The 19,734-nt window shown below is 38.6% G+C and overlaps 2 protein-coding genes across 5 annotated transcripts in view; one reads left to right on the top strand and one right to left on the bottom strand.

Annotated features, from left to right (window-relative positions):
* LOC308694659 (uncharacterized protein) overlaps positions 1–7,727 on the bottom strand; it is a 32,109-nt gene extending 24,382 nt beyond the window's left edge. Inside the window, exons 1-2 of the mRNA XM_081372309.1 lie at positions 7,556–7,727; positions 4,567–4,841 (exon numbers count right to left, since the gene is read on the bottom strand). Of these exons, the coding sequence (XP_081228435.1) occupies positions 4,567–4,684 (118 nt within the window). The 5' untranslated portion in view covers positions 4,685–4,841; positions 7,556–7,727. The remainder of the gene's footprint in view (positions 1–4,566; positions 4,842–7,555) is intronic.
* Positions 7,728–7,816: 89 nt separating this feature from the next.
* On the top strand, positions 7,817–19,734 carry LOC308696964 (uncharacterized protein). 4 transcript variants are annotated; one of them, XM_081375968.1, is made up of 4 exons: positions 7,827–7,891; positions 8,162–8,446; positions 16,235–16,523; positions 18,113–19,734. In XM_081375968.1, exons 3-4 carry the CDS (start codon positions 16,406–16,408, stop codon positions 18,940–18,942), a joined length of 948 nt encoding a protein of 315 aa, XP_081232094.1. In that variant the 5' UTR covers positions 7,827–7,891; positions 8,162–8,446; positions 16,235–16,405; the 3' UTR covers positions 18,943–19,734. The 4 variants fall into 4 exon arrangements, with proteins under 4 accessions (XP_081232095.1, XP_081232094.1, XP_081232097.1 ...); XM_081375969.1 differs by lacking the exon at positions 8,162–8,446 and having other exon boundaries at positions 7,817–7,891; positions 18,113–19,728; XM_081375971.1 differs by lacking the exons at positions 7,827–7,891; positions 8,162–8,446 and adding an exon at positions 9,562–9,732 and having other exon boundaries at positions 18,113–19,728.

Raw genomic sequence — 19,734 nt, 5'->3', positions numbered from 1 at the left:
TCTGCACAGACAGAGGAGACACAGGTCTACAGGTGGACAGTGTATAGCCAACTTTTCCTTTTTATTTGTTGCATGAGGCATGTGTCTAATATCACTTGACTACTGGCTTTTCTTTACAAAGAACAACTGAAATAAAACTCAAGGAACTAAGCATATTTGTATTTTATTAAACATTTAATGAAAAGTGTGTTTTTTTGGCAATGTTGTGTAATATGGCACATGCAACAATGTCACAGGCCCTGTCAGGTGTGCAACCCTCAAGAGTTTTCAGACACTGACATCTTCCCTTTAGTTAGCCAAAGTTCATTTCAATGTGTGCCCTTGTCCTGGAGCTGCATTGTAACTGGTTTGGGTCAATGGGGTCATAAAACACCTGTCTGCAGGCAGGAACATGTCATAATCACCTATGAAAAAATGCAGTTCTGTTAGGATCAGCATAAGTGTATGTAATGCAGTGAGCTTGATATTTAATTGTGTAACTTTTCTTACCACTTTCAAATAATGTGCATAAATGTGAATCTCTGAAAATGCTTAAGTCATGCACAGACCCTGGCCATTTTGCTTTCACATTTGTGATATGGAAGATTTTAGTCAATTGCCTTCTTTTTTTTTTTATATAATATTACTAATCTGGAATATTAAGAATCACAATAGTAACTGGGCTGCACATTTACATTGTGAACCCCCTATCTGTTCACATAATCCCCTTATTGAGGCCTTGATGGCAGTCTATAGCCTATAGTCTACCAATCACGTTAGTGAAGCCTGAGTGACATATACTGTAATCGGCATGGTCATGATTGCATGATCTTCATAAAAAATTATGACAGCCTAAAAAAAAAAAAAAAAAAAAAAAAAAAAAAGCTTTAAAAAAAAATGCTTTACAACATTGGGTCTTAAGTGGCTTGGAAATTCCACACAAAAAAACCCTAAACCTGTTTTTTTAAACCTAAAAGCGCCAGGTAAACTCCGAATGACACGACAGACAGCACTTTCCATGAAGTTCTCCGCATCTCCAATAGTGTAAAGGAAAGAGCCACTCGCAAATAATCTTAGGGCAATGCAAACAGTTTGTGCTGTAGTTAAAGCCCGACTCCGACAAGTCGAAAATAAATGTGCGTTTCCAACAAATTAATAATGTAAACGACAATCTCACGAGTCACGAGAAAAAATATATATCTCAGAGAGTGCACTATCGCGCTGCGCTGGACTTCCCGTATCAGCTCCGCTTATGAAGCCGCAGTCTAATCCTGATAACCTGAAATAAGCCTGCTCCCGAGCAGGTTTAAGATTGCACACCTGTTGCTATGACAGCAAGTCCAGGATGAGCGTCGAAGAACCAAACAATCCAAGATCATGCCAAATCCCCAACAATCAAATCCAGCTAAGTGAGTTAGCGACGTACGAAGAACGGGCCCCTGGAGTTGTGTTTTATTATGTGTTAGTAATCCTTTGTCGAACTCTTCTGCAATCAAAACACTGACCCATACGTACTCTAGCAAATTTCACAAGGAGATTTCAAATAATGTTTTCACCATGGCTGTCCTTAGGGCTACTAAATTAGTTTAACATCCCGAACAAAGCTTATTAAGGAATCTTTTAGAACATATTTTTTCTCGAAGAATAAGAATAAAACAGAATAAAATTGCAGTAAGTTGCATTTTATAATTTTTTCCCTGTAAACACACAGCTTATAGGAACAGCTTTATAGCTTAGTTATGCTGTGAAATTGTAAACAATCCTTCGAATAAAGTGCCAATGGCATGAAACCTGAATGGAACTCACATTTTAAAGTAAAATTTAATGTAAAATCCATCAAAAGGTTGTCCAGAAAAAAACTGGACACACACAAAAACCTGCTGTGTGAAAAAGAGCAGTGAATACTTAGAAAAAAAGTGCATTTCAAACACATTTACTCTCTCATGCAGTCATAATTAGGCTGCAAGACTGAATTATGAACTGGTAAACGACAAACTGATCAGAGAACATGTTTGTAAAGCTTTAAACAGCAATGTTATCAGCTTTTTGCAAACAACATTGTACTGCAGAATCTGCGTATCAATTGATTTTGATTAATATGCACGAGGGAGAGAGAGAGCTAGACAGCGCTCGGGTGAGTGCGCGCGCGCGGCCGGGGCTCTCTCTCTCTCTCTCATATGCCCTGTCAAGCACGCCCTGTTAAACTGACAGGACTTAAAAGCACATGCAAATGATACACTTTCACTCTATGATGGTTAGACTGTGCAATTAATTATTTTTTCTGAAAGAAGCCAGCTTCCATTGAAAATTAATGACTTCCGATAACTTTGGAAGCTCAAGTCGGCAGCGGTGTGAACGTACAGTTACTCCACTGCCGCTTGCCTCCGTCATCTCGCTGAATGCTGCAGAGACGTGCGGGAAGCACGTGACAAAACGAGGCTAGCTATTGGCTATTCGCTACTTCTCCTGCTGTACTGGCTGAGTAAAAGCTCCGGTGGCTCATTACTGCCACACTTTGGTCACTGCAGATTTAAAACATGCACGAAATGAGCCGCTTACGGCAAATAAAAGTTATTTAGCAACTAATCGATGACTAAATTAGTTGACAACTATTTTAATAATCGATTTTAATCGATTAAATCGATTAGTTGTTTCAGCTCTAATATGTACATGTATATATATATAGACAGAAACATTTTGAAATGTGAACTAGAATGATAGGCAACCTTTCAGTGCTTGTATACATGTTTGACACAAAGATGTTTTTATATTCTATAATAAAACACAGCATGGTAAAAGTAGTCTATATATTAGTGCTGGACAACGAATAACATTTTTAATCGCGATTAATCGCATGTTTTCTTGCGATTAATCGCATTGTTACGAGCAAAATTTAATAATGAATTCTAAAGTATAGCAGATCTAAATGTACTGCTATATACAAAAAAGTGCAACAACATGTGGTTTACAAAAACTTTAAACAAATAGCCTAATGTGCTTTTTATCAGCAGTATCTTTACACAGTAGCAATAAAATATTTCTTGTAAATCTCAACTTAAACATTAATGTAATCAAATCAAATATTAAACCAAAGCTATTTGCCACTGCCAGGGCATTGCCTTTTATCTAGCTTGTTAAACAAGTTACCATCAGAGTCCTGTTTTCTTTTTATTTTTTTCTGAACAGGTGTAAACAGGTAACTTTCATCGGGGAGCAGCAGAAACAGTCTGTGTTCAGTAGCAAGTTTACCTGTTACTGTGTGTTCACAGTTCACACCAAACGCGAATAGCTAGTCAAATTCACGTCTACCGCGTTGAACATTTTGAATCCATTCGCACGTCCAGAGAGAAATTGACGTGCGTAAAAAGCAAAGGTTTGACGTGAACTAGACATGCGCGCAGCAGGACCTCCAGGCGCACATGAACTTTTTGTAAATGACGCGAGACTGAAGAGAGACTGATCCTCGCAGTTTGTGAGTTTCCTGAATCTAAATAGTTATCAGGACATCAACAGGAGGGATTACACATGGCAGAGCATCGCCGCTAAACTAAGCCGTGTGTGTGTGTGTGTCTGTGTGTGTCTGTGTCTGAGTGTGTGTGTGTGTGTGTGTGTGTGTGTGTGTGTGTGTGTGTGTGTGTGTGTGTGTGTGTGTGTCCACCTCCAGCGCTTTCGTCAACGAAAATTATGACGAAATATTGTCGTCAACGAAACTTTATCACCTGACGAAAACGAGACGAGAATGCTGGTGATGTGACGATGACTAAAATAAATGTATAATGCAATATTGTTGACGAATAAAAACAAGACTAAATGTGGTTTACAAAATAAAAAGTATGCTAAAATGTCTCTTAATTTTCGTTGACCAAAACGAGACGAGACGAAATGTTATAACGTCATGACGAATGAGAGAGTTGTGCGCGAACCCATAGCTTTGTCGGGTTTTTAAATTATGGTTTGCCATCTGGTTACCCGATTATCAGCGAATTTAACAATATGACAGAGACTTATTTTACATCTTGTGAAAAGGGTCATAATAGGTGCTGTTTAAAGGTAGAAATATGATTATGTAATTGTAAAGTTAGTATAACTTTATTATTATAAAAAACATCCTTGAATGTAATTTAAGCGTAAAACTTGTATACAAATCATGTTAACTTTCAATATTATAGTAGTGTAGTACCAACTGACTCCCATGTGTAGTTTACAGCATTATTTGAGAGATTTTCTTTCCCTGCCATGTACTTTATCTCAGTATATCCAAAACAATCGATATCGAATCGCAAGCTTGTGAATAGAAATCTAATCAAAAATTGAGAACTGTCAAAATGTTTGGTAACATGGTTGCAAAAAAATGAGAGCCAGTTATAAATGTAAAATAAAACAGCTTAAATATTTAGTTGGACCTGATATTGACAATCAATATAACAGATTCTCAAACCTCCCTTTACAGATCATTTGTTGTAAACAAACAAGAACACTTTGTACCATTTCCCATAGTGTAACTGCATCTAAATGTGAAGAAGTGCTTGAATTTTTCTGGCATGAATGTTCTTCAGCATCATGAATGAATGAAGAATAAACACCAACCTCTTTGTTCTTCAGGATCTTCAGTGTGTTTCATTCTGCAGGGTTCTGGATCACTCATGTTCTCACTTTCCTCTTTAATAAACTCAGTCTTTACAGATATCAGCTCTTCCTGATGCATTGTGCTCGTCTTCACTTGTAGACGGATGGGAATATTACAGCATTTATTGGAGAATTGCAGTGGGAGGAGCTTCACTGATGATGTGATGGATGTGGGAGGAGCTTCACTGATGATGTGATTGCTGTGGGAGGAGCTTCACTGATGATGAATTAGAGATCTGCAAAAATAAAAAATATATCAGTTACTGAGTTTGTTTTAATATATTATTTGTTTTAATGCTAAATGACATTTAAGCTAAGCATTTATGTCTATCTCTATATAGAAACCAACAATTACTCTCAGTCTATTGACACCAATGAAATGAGCTTTAAGTGTCAATGTACAGGAGATCTGAAGACATCAGCATAATAAATGAGGTGAAAACAGGAACTATTGTCATGAAATAAAGAGTGTTTTCAGCAGATCTGTTAATATTGATGAGCCTCAGACTATCAACACTCATTCAACAAGCCATTCAGGATCATCAGCAGATCATCTCACTTTATTCTGAGTGTTTGCTGTTAGAAACTAGGGATGGGGCCGATCCGATCCAGTATCGGGACCGATACCAGCGTAATTCACATATCGGATTTTCCCGATCCAACCTGCGGAGATATCCGATATCCATGAGTCATGTCTGCACTTTAACGTTGTCTGCTAAAGTGACTCCGAAAGTGATTCCCGCTGGCGAGTCTGCTAGCTGGCTGCAAACTGCGGAATGGACTTCTTGAACAGAGGCACGGCTCAATGAGACACAGAGTTATGAGACACGCCCCCGCTCAGGGAATCCTTTCCGCAGTTTGCGGCTAGCCAACATGTCGCTTTGTGTAAATACATTTTACATGTACATTTATTCATTTAGCTGACGCTTTTATCCAGAGCGACTTACAATTGCTATGTCAGAGGTCGCACGCCTCTGGAGCAACTAGGGGTTAAGTGTCTTGCTCAGGGACACATTGGTGTCTCACAGTGGATTCGAACCCGGGTCTCTCACACCAAAGGCATGTGTCCAATCCATTCCGTTATCCATTCCATTATCCACCACCACGAAGTAAATACTTCACACTGAAAACGCAAAGACAGCAAAATGCAATGTTTGCAAAGCCGTAATTCAGAGCACTTTAAAGCTCCCTCGCGTCGTACAACACAACGAACGCAATCAAACATTTAAAAAAGGAACACATTACTGTGCATAGCCTAATAGTGCGTCAAATTCGCGTCTACAGCGTCTAGTTGGACGCTTGAATATTTTGAATCCATTTGCGCGTCCAATACGAAATTGACGCGCATCTGAGGCGAAATCCGCTTGTCTGTTTGCAAGATGCTGATGTTGATCGAGCATACATCGAGAGAGTTAACGTTACCGCATCGGAGCGAGGATCACCCTTCAGATAGTGTTTGTGTAAGATGTTTACGCTTGCACTTTTCTTATTTCAAGACTCAAGTACTTGATTTTGACTTTTTGAGAATGTAATAAATATTGACATGACAATCAATTTGAAACCCTTACAGTTGCATATTTGTTTTCAGAATGGGATTTTTCCCGTTAAAAGGATTTCCTGTTTTTCTGACTTCCTTTTCTGACCTTATAGCGTTACTTACCTCAAGTTGCCTTTTGGGGCATACATACATGCATACATACATATCATACTTGCCTGTTGAGAGAAGTTTATTTCAGCATCATATAAAATAAATAATAATGATAACAAAAATATTAAAGCAAACACAGCTCTGGTATCGGAATAGTATCGGTATCGGCCGATTTCCAAATTCAGGTATCTGGATCGGATCGGAAGTGAAAAAATGTGGATCGGTGCATCCCTATTAGAAACACATTATTTGACTCAGGATTTGACTTTTAATAGCTCTATTAAAAGATAATACTGTTATTTCTCTCAATATGACATGGATAAAAAAACCAATAATACAAAGAAAATATCTCTAACACGTAACAGTTTTTATGTGCAGAAACTGACAATCATCATGATTTATCAAGCGACGAGAAAACTTTTTAATAGCAGGAAAAAAAAGAAAATAACCAAATAGAGATTACTTAAATTAATAAAGGTTTTGTTTTTCGCACAAAAAGTATTCTCGTCGTTTGATAAACTTATGGTTGAGCCACTGTAGACACTTGGACTATTTTAAACATCGTCTTTACTAACTTTCTCACTGCAAGTTTCAATTACAGAGAAGCCTATGGAGGAGTAGTAAGTAAGAAGAGTAATAGGCCTATTACTGACAGAATTGTAATTATTGGGTGAACTAACCCTTTAATTGTTCAGTTGAGGTTTATTTGTGTTCTCTATTATCAAGTCTCTTATTTCTCTACACTGTGGCTGCACTTAGTGCTTTTAAAGGTCTACTTAGATTGAGTATAATTTACTGTTGCACTTTTCGGCTAAATAATGTATTACTGTCAAATGTATATACAAATACTCTAATTCACTATTTGTTCATGTTTTATCAAGGCATAGGCTAAGTCTGAAACACGGCATAAAATAATTAGCATAACATTATATCATGGCTAGCTGCTACAGGTAACGTTACATTAAACATGGTTCTGTGTGTAAACATTTTCTTTTACTGAGGTAAACCATAGTTAGTCTCGTAATGTGCTCATATTCTGATGTGTGAGAGAGAGAGAAAGAGAGAGAGAGAGAGAGAGAGAGAGAGAGAGAGAGAGAGAGAGAGAGAGAGAGAGAGAGAGGTGATCAAATAATAATACTAATCCCATCGAGGATTGTAATATTGAGTTTAAACGAACGATTGTATGTACTCAATTGTATTTGCGTGTTGTAACATAAACAGTAGCATTAGCATAAGCAGTAGCATTTACAAATAACCGCGTATTTAAAAAGTTTGAGACAACTACACACAAAAAAAACATACCTTTCTGAAACGTCCTGTAACAGCCGTTCGTGCACAAGTTCTGCTTGATTCCTCTCCACTAATATTCCCTAAATCTGATTCGGGCTGAAATTGATAAGGCAATATTGGCGCCTGTGTTTAAAACACACCGGAGCACATGCAACTGCTGTTATGGTAACGGACGTGACGTTTCCGGGCAGCGTGAACTAGGCGGTAAGCGAATCACAACACAGACTGGGCCAAGCTGACCAATCAGAGTCCGTCGTGTATTTCTGAGGGAGAGGCTTCTTATAACCAGGAAATCATCAGATCGGTTTGCGAGGAGGGACACAGAGGTGCGCTGTACTTGGAATAAAGGTAAATTATGTGAATTTTTTTTTTTTTATGATTAAAGCTACACTGTGTAATTTTTTTAGTTGATTCTTAGCAAAAAACACTTAGTTCTTTCAAAAATATATGTGCTCATTAATGTATTTACTTCTTTCAAGTAATAAAGTATTCTCGTAAGTTTATAATCTGCCATTGAAAGTACATACTTCGCCATGTTGCCCTCCATCTTGAAACTACATTAGCCAAAGAGGGACATACCTGTAAATTGAAGCTTTGCCTTTTGCGTTTTTCCCTCAGTGACACCGTGACGAATGCGAGGGGGAGATTACTCGCGAGTCGCGACTGCCGGCAGATTTGAAAGATGTGTGTGTGTGTGTGTGTGTGTGTGTGTGTGTGTGTGTGTGTGTGTGTGTGTGTGTTCACTCACATTTGATTTTGAAAGAGACAATTAAAACGTCAACGCGACAGGCAAATCAGCATGACCAAAGTCAATATTGGAGTAACTTTTCCCAGATGGAAAGAGCTCATGAGGAGCAAAGATTTTAAAACGGACGCCGTAGTTGCCTGCTTTCTTCTCGACAGGTAATTCAGCCTATTTGTGTAAATTCGAAGTTTTATAGTTGCTTCTGGCGTTATATTATGCACAACCATGCTATGGTTAGACAAGCAAGTTGCTTGTCTAACCATAGCATGGTTGTGCATAATATAACGCCAGAACGACATCTACTAGTATAACTTCATCCTCGCATCAATGGTGAAAAAGTATTGTTTACCTTGTAACATTTTCTGTGCCGCGACGGATCACAGGTGATGAATAGTTTTAAAGGCGCAATTTTTAAGCAATATAAAAAAGGACACTGTAAATTTTAGTTATTTTTAATTGCTTTTACTTTGTACACATTGTAACGTTAACCTACCATATTTTCCGCACTATAAGGCGCACTTAAAGGCAGGGTAGGTAGGACTTTATATAAAAAAAAAATCCAAATTTGTTTAAACTTTCTATATATATCAATACATAATTAAAATGTAAGTACTCTAAAAAAAAGAGTATAAAAATCAAGTGACTCTAGACCGTTTAATCTGCATTAAACACAGCTCATTATTTCCATTCGGGGACGAAACAAAGGATTGGCTTAGGCGACTGTCACTCTCTCTCGCAACCATGGCAACCACCCTTTTGCCACGGGATCTGCCCACTTGCGCGCGCACGTTTGATTTGAGGAATTCAAGAGGCACGGAACCTGGGAATAGCAAAACAATGGCAGAGAAAGAGCAATCAAAATTCACATTACCGGCATGCAGTTAGCGAAGGCAAACAAGGCAAAAAAAAGAAGACAGTACAAGAAAAGGTAATGAACAAAAAGTCTTTGGATAAACAAAGAAATAAAACGCGTGTCAATATCGGCGTAGCTTTCCAGCGACCACCCCGTCCTCAGCCTCTACTTCCTCGGACCCTAGTTGCACGCCACGGCCTCTTGCACGACCTCCTCTGCTTCGCCCTAAAATTATTTTTATTTTACAAAAGTACATTTTACAAACCTACGTTTTGCGCATGTGCTCCTGCACGCACTTTTTTCAGTCACAACACAGCAATCAAAGGAGGACGCGCTGAAAACTGTAATGCTGTTCTCTTCCTTCATAACTTGTAGCCTACTGAGAAGGTTTGAGTTGCAGAGGAATTTGTGACTGTTTCACCTGTTCAACCACATCAAAGTTTCGTAATTAGTAAGTCCGTGCTTTTTCTCTTTTTGTTCTTATGTGCTGAAGGGCTGCTGTGCCTTGGTGAAACGGTGTTTGTAGCCACGTGAAGAGCTCTTTTCCAAAACGCCATAAACCTAAAAAGCTGCCTCAAAGAACCAGCAAAAGTAATGATTATGAATGTGTAAAATATTGCAATAAGACATTTTAATTGTTTATTAACTTCTGTGTCGGCTGCAAAGATGAAGTTGACGATATATTGACTCGCGATCTTCGCAGTAGGCTAGTGAACGCACCAGAGAAATGCACATTTATTAGACATAGTTTTATTTTGTTTTGGATGGTTTTGTTTAGAACCAGATTTCTGTATTTCAGATTTCTATATTTTAAATTTACCAATATCAATAATATGCTAGCTTGATAGTGAGTACTAAAATACATCTTATTTGTTTATATTCATAAGCAATTAGCATTAGATTTTTTTATTACATGTGATTCTGACATGGTCACTACATGCACTGTGCTCCTTCCTCTCTGCTTGTCTCAGGTAAATAATGCGTCTTCAGCTCAGCGGTCGGAGTCGCGCGTTCATTTGTTTTGGGGGCGTGGCTTTGGAAGGAGCCCAGAAGGGAGGGGGTGGAGTGAATGGAAATAATGAGCTGTCTTTAAAACAGTCGTGAGAGGTCTACAGACACTCGATTTTTATACTTTCTTTTTCAGAGTACTTACATTTTAATTATGTATTGATGGATAAAGTTTAAACAAATTTGGAAAATAAGTTTTTTAGACAAATCCTACCTACCCTACCTTTAAAGGCCTTTAATTTTTCCAAAAAACGACAGTGCGCCTTATAATCCGGATCGCCTTATATATGGATCTGGCGCCTTATAATGTCTGTAAAAACAACCGCTGACTTAACCTTGTTTATACTTTCGCCTGGCACCGGAGCGCGAGCCTCCGCTGACTGCGCGCGCACCTCCCCAAACAGACGAGGCATTTATACTTGACGCAACTGTTTTGTTTTAGACTGAACACCAGACCATACAACTGATTTAGACGCGAAAACTGGGTGCCGGTGTGATGAGATGTAACGTTACTAATATCCGTCTGCTCGGGCAGATTCGGTTCAAAGTCGTGCATCTTCGGATGCGGAGGCGTGCGCGCTGTTACAATGACACCATTTTTGCAGCGCGCGCCTCCGCATCCGAAGATGCACGACTTTGAGCCGAATCTGCCCGAGCAGACGGATATTAGTTTTTTTTATTACCTTCGCGCTCATGCGGACGTGTCGAGTATAAACAAGGTTTTACAGCTCAGCCACTTGTTTTTTCATAATTTTTTGCAAGTGGTAGATCTTGGTTTACATCTGGACTTTGGATGTGATCTTAGGCTTGAAAAGGTTGGTGACCACTGCATAACGCAAACCCAGTCAAACGTTTGACTGCAGTAGGCCTATCTCCTATTCTATGCGCCTTATAATCCGGTGCGCCCTATATATGAAAACAGTTCTAAAATAGGCCATTCATTGAAGGTGCGCCTTATAATCCGGTGCGCCTTATAGTGCGGAATATACGGTAATCTGATTATGCTGGGATAGCCGATTCCAAGGGTGACGTTTACCTCCTGACATCTGTCCTGTAGATTTATTCATTTTAGACATTATTGTTTATTATTGTCATGGATGAAGTCGATAACTGGAAGCCATGTTAATCTTGGAATAATGCGGCCACCGTAGGAGTTAAAACGCCCTCGGAATTGAAAGGAACAGAAACTAATATTCACTGGGTAGTCAAATACAATTTCACCACTAGATGGGGGAAAAATTCACACAGTGTGGCTTTAAACATTTAATTATCTCTGACTCCAATATAAGTAATTTGACTGCATTAAGTGTGTGTGTCCTGTGAAGCAAATGGCACAGATGTGTGTAAAGGCGGGAATTCTCGTCCGATTTTGAATTCTGACTCGTGCGACTGTTTTTCGGGTCGGGCCCATTTTCAGCTTTGTCGTGCGTCGTTTGTCGTGCAGTGTACATGGGGAACAAGAGGCGATTAACTTCTCCCGACCGGCAATCGGATGGTCAGATGAATTTCTGGCATGTCAGAAATTTTGGTCGCTCCTCGTGACTAATTTATATCGCACAGTTGAAGCAGAGAACCGATCGCCCTAAACTCAGAGTTTCATCTACAGAAAAATAAAAGAGGGAGATCTTAGTTCTGTAGTTCAAGCTAACTACAAATTACTGTTGCTTACCTCCAGTTCGTGTTGCAAAATGGATTAACGATTACCCACATCTTCCAAGCCACCTGCGATGTACACTTAGCCTCTTTTATTAATTTGTTAAACAATGTTTTTGAAATAAAGCAGTTTTTAATTTTCATTGATTAATTATTGCAGAGCATTTCATGTAAAATTCACCTTATAAAAACAAACTAATTTCAGTACAGTTTAAGTACAGTTAGATTATGTATTGACTACAAATACATGACATGAACATCAAAATGCAATGAATTGAACAGCATAACAAATAAGCAAATAAAGGCAGCCAGCCACCTCCGTTTCTCATAACAAGCGCAGGTGAAGCTCCGGGTGTAGCTTCGTCCTCTGTCACTGGCCTGCTGCTGGATCTGTAAATCAGGTTGGTCCGGTCCGAGATCCTTTATCCTTTTTTTTTCAGCAAACGCCTTGTGAAAGGGTTTTTTTGTAAATCAATGACAGAATTTGTTTTAACTTCTGCCATTCTCTCTACGAAAATGACCAGCCTAGCAAGGTTTTGGTGCAATCAGAGTGACGGTGTCGCCCGCGCACTCGCAGTAGTGGCAAAAAGTGTTGAGTTGAATGGCAGGTGACGAGAACCAATCAGATTGGATAAAATAACATGTATACAATTCTGATTCGCCAGGGACGTAGCGACCTGCTTCCGGAGGAGAATCTTTAAGAAACCAATTAGAGGCCAGCTTCAGGTCACATGCTGCCCGGAAATTTAAGGACTCAGATAGACACCCATTTGTCCGGCGTCCCTCAAATGAAACCGCATGAAACTTATAATAAAGAAAATAGTTAACCGATTAAAGCCAGTTTTTATTAAATGCTGAGGCTCTTGCTACTTACATTGTATGAGTAAACTATTTTATTTTTTATTTTATTTCATTTTTATATCTATTTTGTATACATGTATATTTCGGAATTTTGACGGGGGCGGCGCCCCAGTGCCCTCTATTGACAAGCCGCTACTGACTTCAACCAACTAATTAAGTTTTCTCGTAAGTGTATAATCTGCCATTTAGCATACATACGAGTGAGTCGTTCGAATGGCGGAAGCCATGTTGCGCATCCATCTTGAAAATACATTAGACAAAGAGGGACATACAAGCTTCGCCTTTCGCGTTTTTACATGCAGTGGCACCGTGACAAATGCGAGAGGGAGATTGCCGGCAGATTTGAAATTGTAAGACTGAAAATACTGGTGTAGGCCTGATCTGAGACAAAAGGGCCCTACTGGCTAATTAACATTCCTCCCCCACACAGCCTCACTTCCTCTCAGAAAGAACTAAGAACTCACACAAGAACATGGGTGAATGTGAATGTCATTGACTGTTATGTTTTTGGTGTCATTTGAAATGTCTCAAAGTGAGTGGTACAGATATCTCATACCCAGATAGATAAAATAAAAGGTAATAAGGTTTATCGAAGTTTAGAGAAAACTGGTTAAGCCATTTGAGGGTGGTCTCCCCCATCCCCCATGTCACCTGGTCAGGAGGATAAAAGAAGGTGTGCTCCCGCTCTCTGGCTCTCTTCTTTGCTGGACACGAATGGGATAGGTGGTTTCTCTCTCTCTATCCCTCCCTCTTTCCCTTCTTCTCTCTCTCTCTCTCTCTCTCTCTCTCTCTCTCAGATACAAGCTGGGTAAGATTATTTGGTGTAACCATGTATTACCATGTTATATTTGATATTTATTTTGAGGCCATCCTTAAAAATATTCTTGTTTGCCGTAACCCGACCGACCCTGTCAATTTAGTACCGACCCAATTATTTATTTATTTCCCCTTTTAGTCCGACCGACTTGCCGGTTGTAAACTTGCGTTAAGACCGACCAATTTTTTTTTAACTCTTCAAACAACTAATACAAATGCAATAAAATAATATTAGTTATTAAGTATTGTGAATATAAATTGCTTAGACATACATACAAACATAAGCTACGTTCTTTCTTTTAAATAAAAACTCGTGGCGCGTCATTATGTTTACACCAGGTTTACGCATGTCACACTACGGCCTGCAGGCTAAGATCGCTCCGTTTCATTCACTGTCAATGGTTCGCGCTTGGTAATGATGGCTGCGGCTTTACTCTAAAGATTATTTCATTTTTATATGTTGTTGAATATGGTTTATTAAAAAATAAACATGTGAAAGCGTGTTATATAGGCTACATGTCATGTTTTAGTCAGTAATGACGACGCTGCTGCAACACGCATCGCCGCAGATGAGAAGCTAAGCATCAACGTGCTATCGCAAATCAAAGTGAAAGTAAGTCGCAGACGCTTAACACACGATCATCTTTATTAAATGTAAAGAAACGAAATGATCTTACCAGGGCTGTTTCCGCTTTCTCTTATTGCGGGCTTTGATTCAGAAATTTTAGCTGTTGACCAATAAAATAATAACTGTTGCTTTCGGTGCACTGCATTAAATCTGCATATAGCGGGAATTGAAGATCGGTTATATCCGCAAAAAAACAACAACACACATCTATGTAACCAGGTGTAAATAATTGAATCGTTTTGATCAATCAGATTGCAATCCGATCTGAGAAAACGCAAAGTGGCCTGGTGTAAACAGCCCCTAGACATCGGTGAAAAATGTTCTCTCAAGACCCCCCCGACCCCGATTTTTTTTTTATTATTAAAAAAATATACTTTTTTATATTATTTTTTATATATATAAAAAAATAAAGACCTACCTACCGACCCTTTTTTTCTTTTTTTTTTGCTGTTACTGCAAACCAAAATATTTTTAAGGATGGCCTGATGTATATTTGATATAGATATTTGAATTGATTGTGGAATTGATCTCTGATAACTGAAATATTAAATTGTTACATGTGATTATTCTAACTGATTTTGCGCTCATTTTTAGTGAGGCACAGATATTATTAAAATCTTTTATTTATGGAGTCAGATGAAGGAAACGAGTGAAAATACAGATGATTAATGTAGGCTATTCATTGAGAGAAAAGGTATGACGTCACGTGTGCCCGTTTGTAGTCTTTGTACATTTTTTTACCTCAACAGTTTTACATCAAACTGCGACTTTCTTGACTTTGTAAGAATTGATAAATTAGGAAATTCCAGACAGTCTGTTTCGGGGGTGACCAGACCCTGAGAGGACAAAAGGACCTCTCTGGAGATTACCATTTGAACTGGCCCTCGTGCACCATCGAGACGAAAGTCTCACCTCTGAGTCATCTTAATCTACATCTCCTTCCCTCTCCCCTCACCCCCTCTCTCTTATGCTCAGTTGATCACCTGATTTCACCCAAGAAAATGTATAGTTTAATGTGAATGATTAACACAGAGTATTTTCATGTTTGGTATCATTTAAAATGTCACAGTGCGACTGGTACAAATGTCTCTTTCCAAATAAGTAAAACAAAAGGTAATAAGGTTTTTAAGAGTTTGTGGATAACTGACTTACAAAGGAAGGTGGTCTCTCAAGCAAATGATCACCCACCCCCATGAAGGTGCGACCACTGCATGTAAATTTATTTTGTTAGTACATGTTTCCTTGTGAAAGGTTTGTGTATATAAGGAGATGCAGCAGAGAGTTCGGGGCCTTTTTCTGTATTTCAGATCGGCCCATGAGGCTGAGAGAAAGAAATCTCTCAGCCTCACATATTTCTTAAAGTTGGGAATCTCTCTATTCCAGTGCATTTGATGTTTTGTATCGATTATCTTTGAATTGATTATGAAATTGGCATGATACATTTACCTGACATAATAAATTGTTACATTTGATTATTCTAACTGACTTTGATATTATTTCCATTGAAGAGTTAAACGGAATAGTCAAACATTCACTCATGATTAATGATCCACAGATATCATTAAAACCTTTTCATTCATGGAGTCAGATGAATTAACGAGAGAATACATAACTAAATGTATTGTAAATTTAACCAACCAATACTTCACATTAATGAGGACAGAGCACGTGATTCCTTCTCCGTATATTGGCGAACCGGCAATTGGGCCAATATCGCGGGCCTTACAACTTTAAAATGTATCTTTTAAATTGACAAACATCATGTGTAATTCAGGGCACAATTCAAACGAGATCAAAATATTTGTTGTCTCTCACCATTGACTACCATACAATATTTTTCCGAATTAAGGTCCCATGGTGGTCGACCGGAAGGGGAGGGACTTCAGCTCTCTATATTGTGAGCACATAAATCCTGAGCTTTGGCTTTTACATCGTATGCGATCTACTCGCTCAGTGTGAGTAGGTGCCTTGCTGAAATCGCACAGACATCGCACAGTGTATGTCCGCATTAAGTTGTGAATTAGCATCAGTTGCTTTACAATAGACAGACAAACAGGCATAAATGCTTAGATGTGATATTTAGTACAAAAACAAACTCAGTAACTGATATATTTTTGATTTTGGCAGATCAGCTCCTCCCACACTGGAATTCATCATCATCGAAGCTCCTCCCACAACAATCACATCATCAGTGAAGCTCCTCCCACACTGGAATTCATCATCAGTGAAGCTCCGCCCACATTAATTCAGCAATTAATGCTGTAATATTCCCATCAGCTACAAGTGAAGACGAGCACAATGCATCAGGAAGAGCTGAAATCTGCAAAGACTGAGTTTATTAAAGAGAACAGTGAGAACATGAGTGATCCAGAACCCTGCAGAATGAAACACACTGAAGATCCTGAAGAACAAAGAGGTTGGGGTTTATTCTTCATTTATTCATGATGCTGAAGAACATTCATGTTAGAAACATTCAAGCACTTCATCACATTTAGATTAACAGCTAAACAATGAAATGGTACAAAATGTTCTTGTTTGTTTTCAACAAATGGTCATTAAAGGTCATAAATATTATTTTAGCTCTTTTTGTTGTTGTTATATTTATATCTGGTTCAACAATTTTTTGCAACAATGTTGCCGTTATTTTAGACATTAGTACAAAAATACTAATCCACCGTGCAATTCGCCGTTGCCGGCTAAAACTCTATAGGTCAATCCAAGAAGCCATATCTAAACAGGATCTAGAAGCGCAGGCGTTTTCTCTGGGCCAAGGCTCATTAAAAATGGACTGTGGCAAAGTGGAAAACTGTTCTGTGGTCAGACGAATCAAAATTTGAAGTTCTTTTTGGAAAAATGGGACACCATGTCATCCAGACTAAAGAGGACAAGGACAACCCAGAAGCCTGCATCTCTGATGGTATGGGGTTGCATGAGTGCGTGTGGCATGGGCAGCTTACACATCTGGAAAGGCACCATCAATGCTGAAAGGTATATCCAAGTTTACAAAAACATGGCTGTGTAGAAGCTGCAGTCCAGATCTTTCACCCATAGAAACATTTGGTGCATCATAAAGAGGAAGATGCTGCAAAGAAGAAGCAAAGAAGTTGAGCAACTAGAAGCCTGTATTAGACAAGAATGGGACAACATTCCTATTCCTAAACTTGAGCAACTTGTCTCCTCAGTCCCCAGACGTTTGCAGACTGTTATAAAAAGAAGAGGGGATGCCACACAGTGGTAAACATGGCCTTGTCCCAACTTTTTTGAGATGTGTAGATGCCATGAAATTTAAAATAAACTTATTTTTCCCTTAAAATGATACATTTTCTCAGTTTAAACATTTGATATGTCATCTATGTTGTATTTGAATAAAATATTGAAATTTGAAACTTCCACATCATTGCACTCTGTTTTTATTCACAATTTGTACAGTGTCCCAACTTTTTCTGATTTGGGGTTGTATGTCTAGTGTCACAAGAATTGAATTGTGAAATTTGTCAAGCAATAATAAAAACAAAAACTCATTGTACCATGTAGTAACATATGTTTTCACTAAGCTTAATTAAATTCTGTATTAGTTACTAAATGCTTTGACAATCACAATAACCTTATTGTGATGCTAGTTTTTTTAGTGATGAGTCTAATGCGACCGGCCCTTAATAATTAGTTTTTCATAAAATAAATGAAATCTCATTCTAAAAGTTGGTGTCAGAATTTTTTTTTATTTTTTATGTTCAAATTACGTTAGATAATTGTGTCGTTGATCAACTATATTTAATAGTTCTCACTACAGAAACATGTTATTTGTGTCTATAATGCTTTGAGGGGCAGGGACGTATAATTGATTTATGTAATGCATTAAAGTGGTTGTAATATTTTATAGCTGTTGCCTAATTTCTGTTATTACATCAGAGCTCACTTTTATGTCCTTTCACTTTATATTTCTCTCTTTGAATTATTATCTACTAAAAATTAAACTTATTTTTCTTTCTTCACATTTAATTTCAGACCTGATGGAAGTGAAGGAGGAGAGTGAAGAACTGAGTGAAGTGAACGAGGAACATATCAAACCTGGAGAAAAACTTTTGAGTCGCTCAAAGACTAAAAAGACATTTTTAAAGAAAAGAAAAGCCAAGAAATCTTTCACCTGCACTCAGTGTGGAAAGAGTTTATCAACCAGACAAAGTCTTGAGATTCACATGAGAGTTCACACTGGAGAGAAGCCATTCACGTGTGATCAGTGTGGGAAAAGCTTCAAACAAAAATCAAATCTTAAGGAACACATGAAGATCCACACTGGACAGAAGCCGTACGCGTGCCAACAATGTGGAAAGAGTTTCTCAACCAAACGTAATCTTGAGCTTCACATGAGGATCCACACCGGAGAGAAGCCGTTCTCATGTGATCATTGTGGAAAAACATTTCTTGGGTCATTAAACCTGAAGACACACCTGACAGTTCATACAAAGGAGAAGCCACATTCATGTTCTGTGTGTGGAAAGAGTTTTTCACGGCTGCAAACTTTACATAGACATGAGAAAATACACACTGGTGTGAGAGAGTACATGTGCTTTGAGTGTGAGAAGACTTTTATTACAGCTGAACATTTAAAACTGCACCAGAGGATCCACACTGGAGAAAAACCTTACAAGTGTTCACACTGTGACAAGAGATTCAGTGTGTCATCAAATCTGAAATCACATGAGAGGATCCACAGCAGAGAGAAGCCGCACACGTGTGATCAGTGTGGAAAGAGTTTCTCTTTTAAAAGTCAGCTGAAGATACACATGAAGATCCATGCAGTGGAGAAACCACATCACCACAGTCTGAGATCATGATAAGTAGTTCAACTTTAAGTGCTGAGAAACAAAAGCTGTGTCCCAATTCAGAGGCTGCATCCTCCGAAGGCCACATTTGAAGGCCGATTGCGTCACAGCGGTGCGACAAAGGATTTGGGCTACTTTTAAAGGAGCTGTATGTAAGAAATGTATTTCAATTAATCATAAAATGGCTCTAATATGTCACTAGACATTAAGAAATCATGTTCATTTCAAATACTTATATCACTGACAACAGTAGTATGGCTAGGATATTGTCATTTAAAAAGTGAAGTTGCAGCCCTGAACTGATGTTGATCTTGTCATCTTGTGTATTGGCCTGAACCCCACCCTCCACCTATCTATCAATCACGAAGTCAGTAGTGTTTCGGCATCCGGGTTGCCAGCTCTTCTAGAGTTACCACAGCTGCAGCTACAAACTGCAGCCTACGTTCCTGCTGGATCCTGCAGCATATATGGCAACCTCAAGTCAACCTCAACCTCAAGTCATTGTGGCCACAATCTTACATACGGCTCCTTTAAGTTGTTGCCGCAGGAAAAAAAAAAATCTGCGGGTTGATTTCCCGGGTTGAAATCGTAAGTACGATTTCGGCACTCCAACACTCTCAAAACATCCCTCAGACGCACAAATCCAGTGGAGAATTCAGCCGCCCGATGGAGAAGAGCTGATGGGTTTTTTGAGCTACTTTTGTTGCACAGACCTGGTAACCCTCCTACCGTCTAATTTCTGTGAATCGTTTATTTTTGTATTGCAAGTTATGACTTGTAAATGTAATAAAGAAATGATTCTGT

Source organism: Scardinius erythrophthalmus (genome assembly GCF_964197995.2).
Source record: "Scardinius erythrophthalmus genome assembly, chromosome: 1".
NCBI lineage: Eukaryota > Metazoa > Chordata > Actinopteri > Cypriniformes > Leuciscidae > Scardinius > Scardinius erythrophthalmus.
The sequence above is the reverse complement of the archived record's forward strand: the minus strand, read 5'-3'. Positions and strand labels throughout refer to the sequence as shown.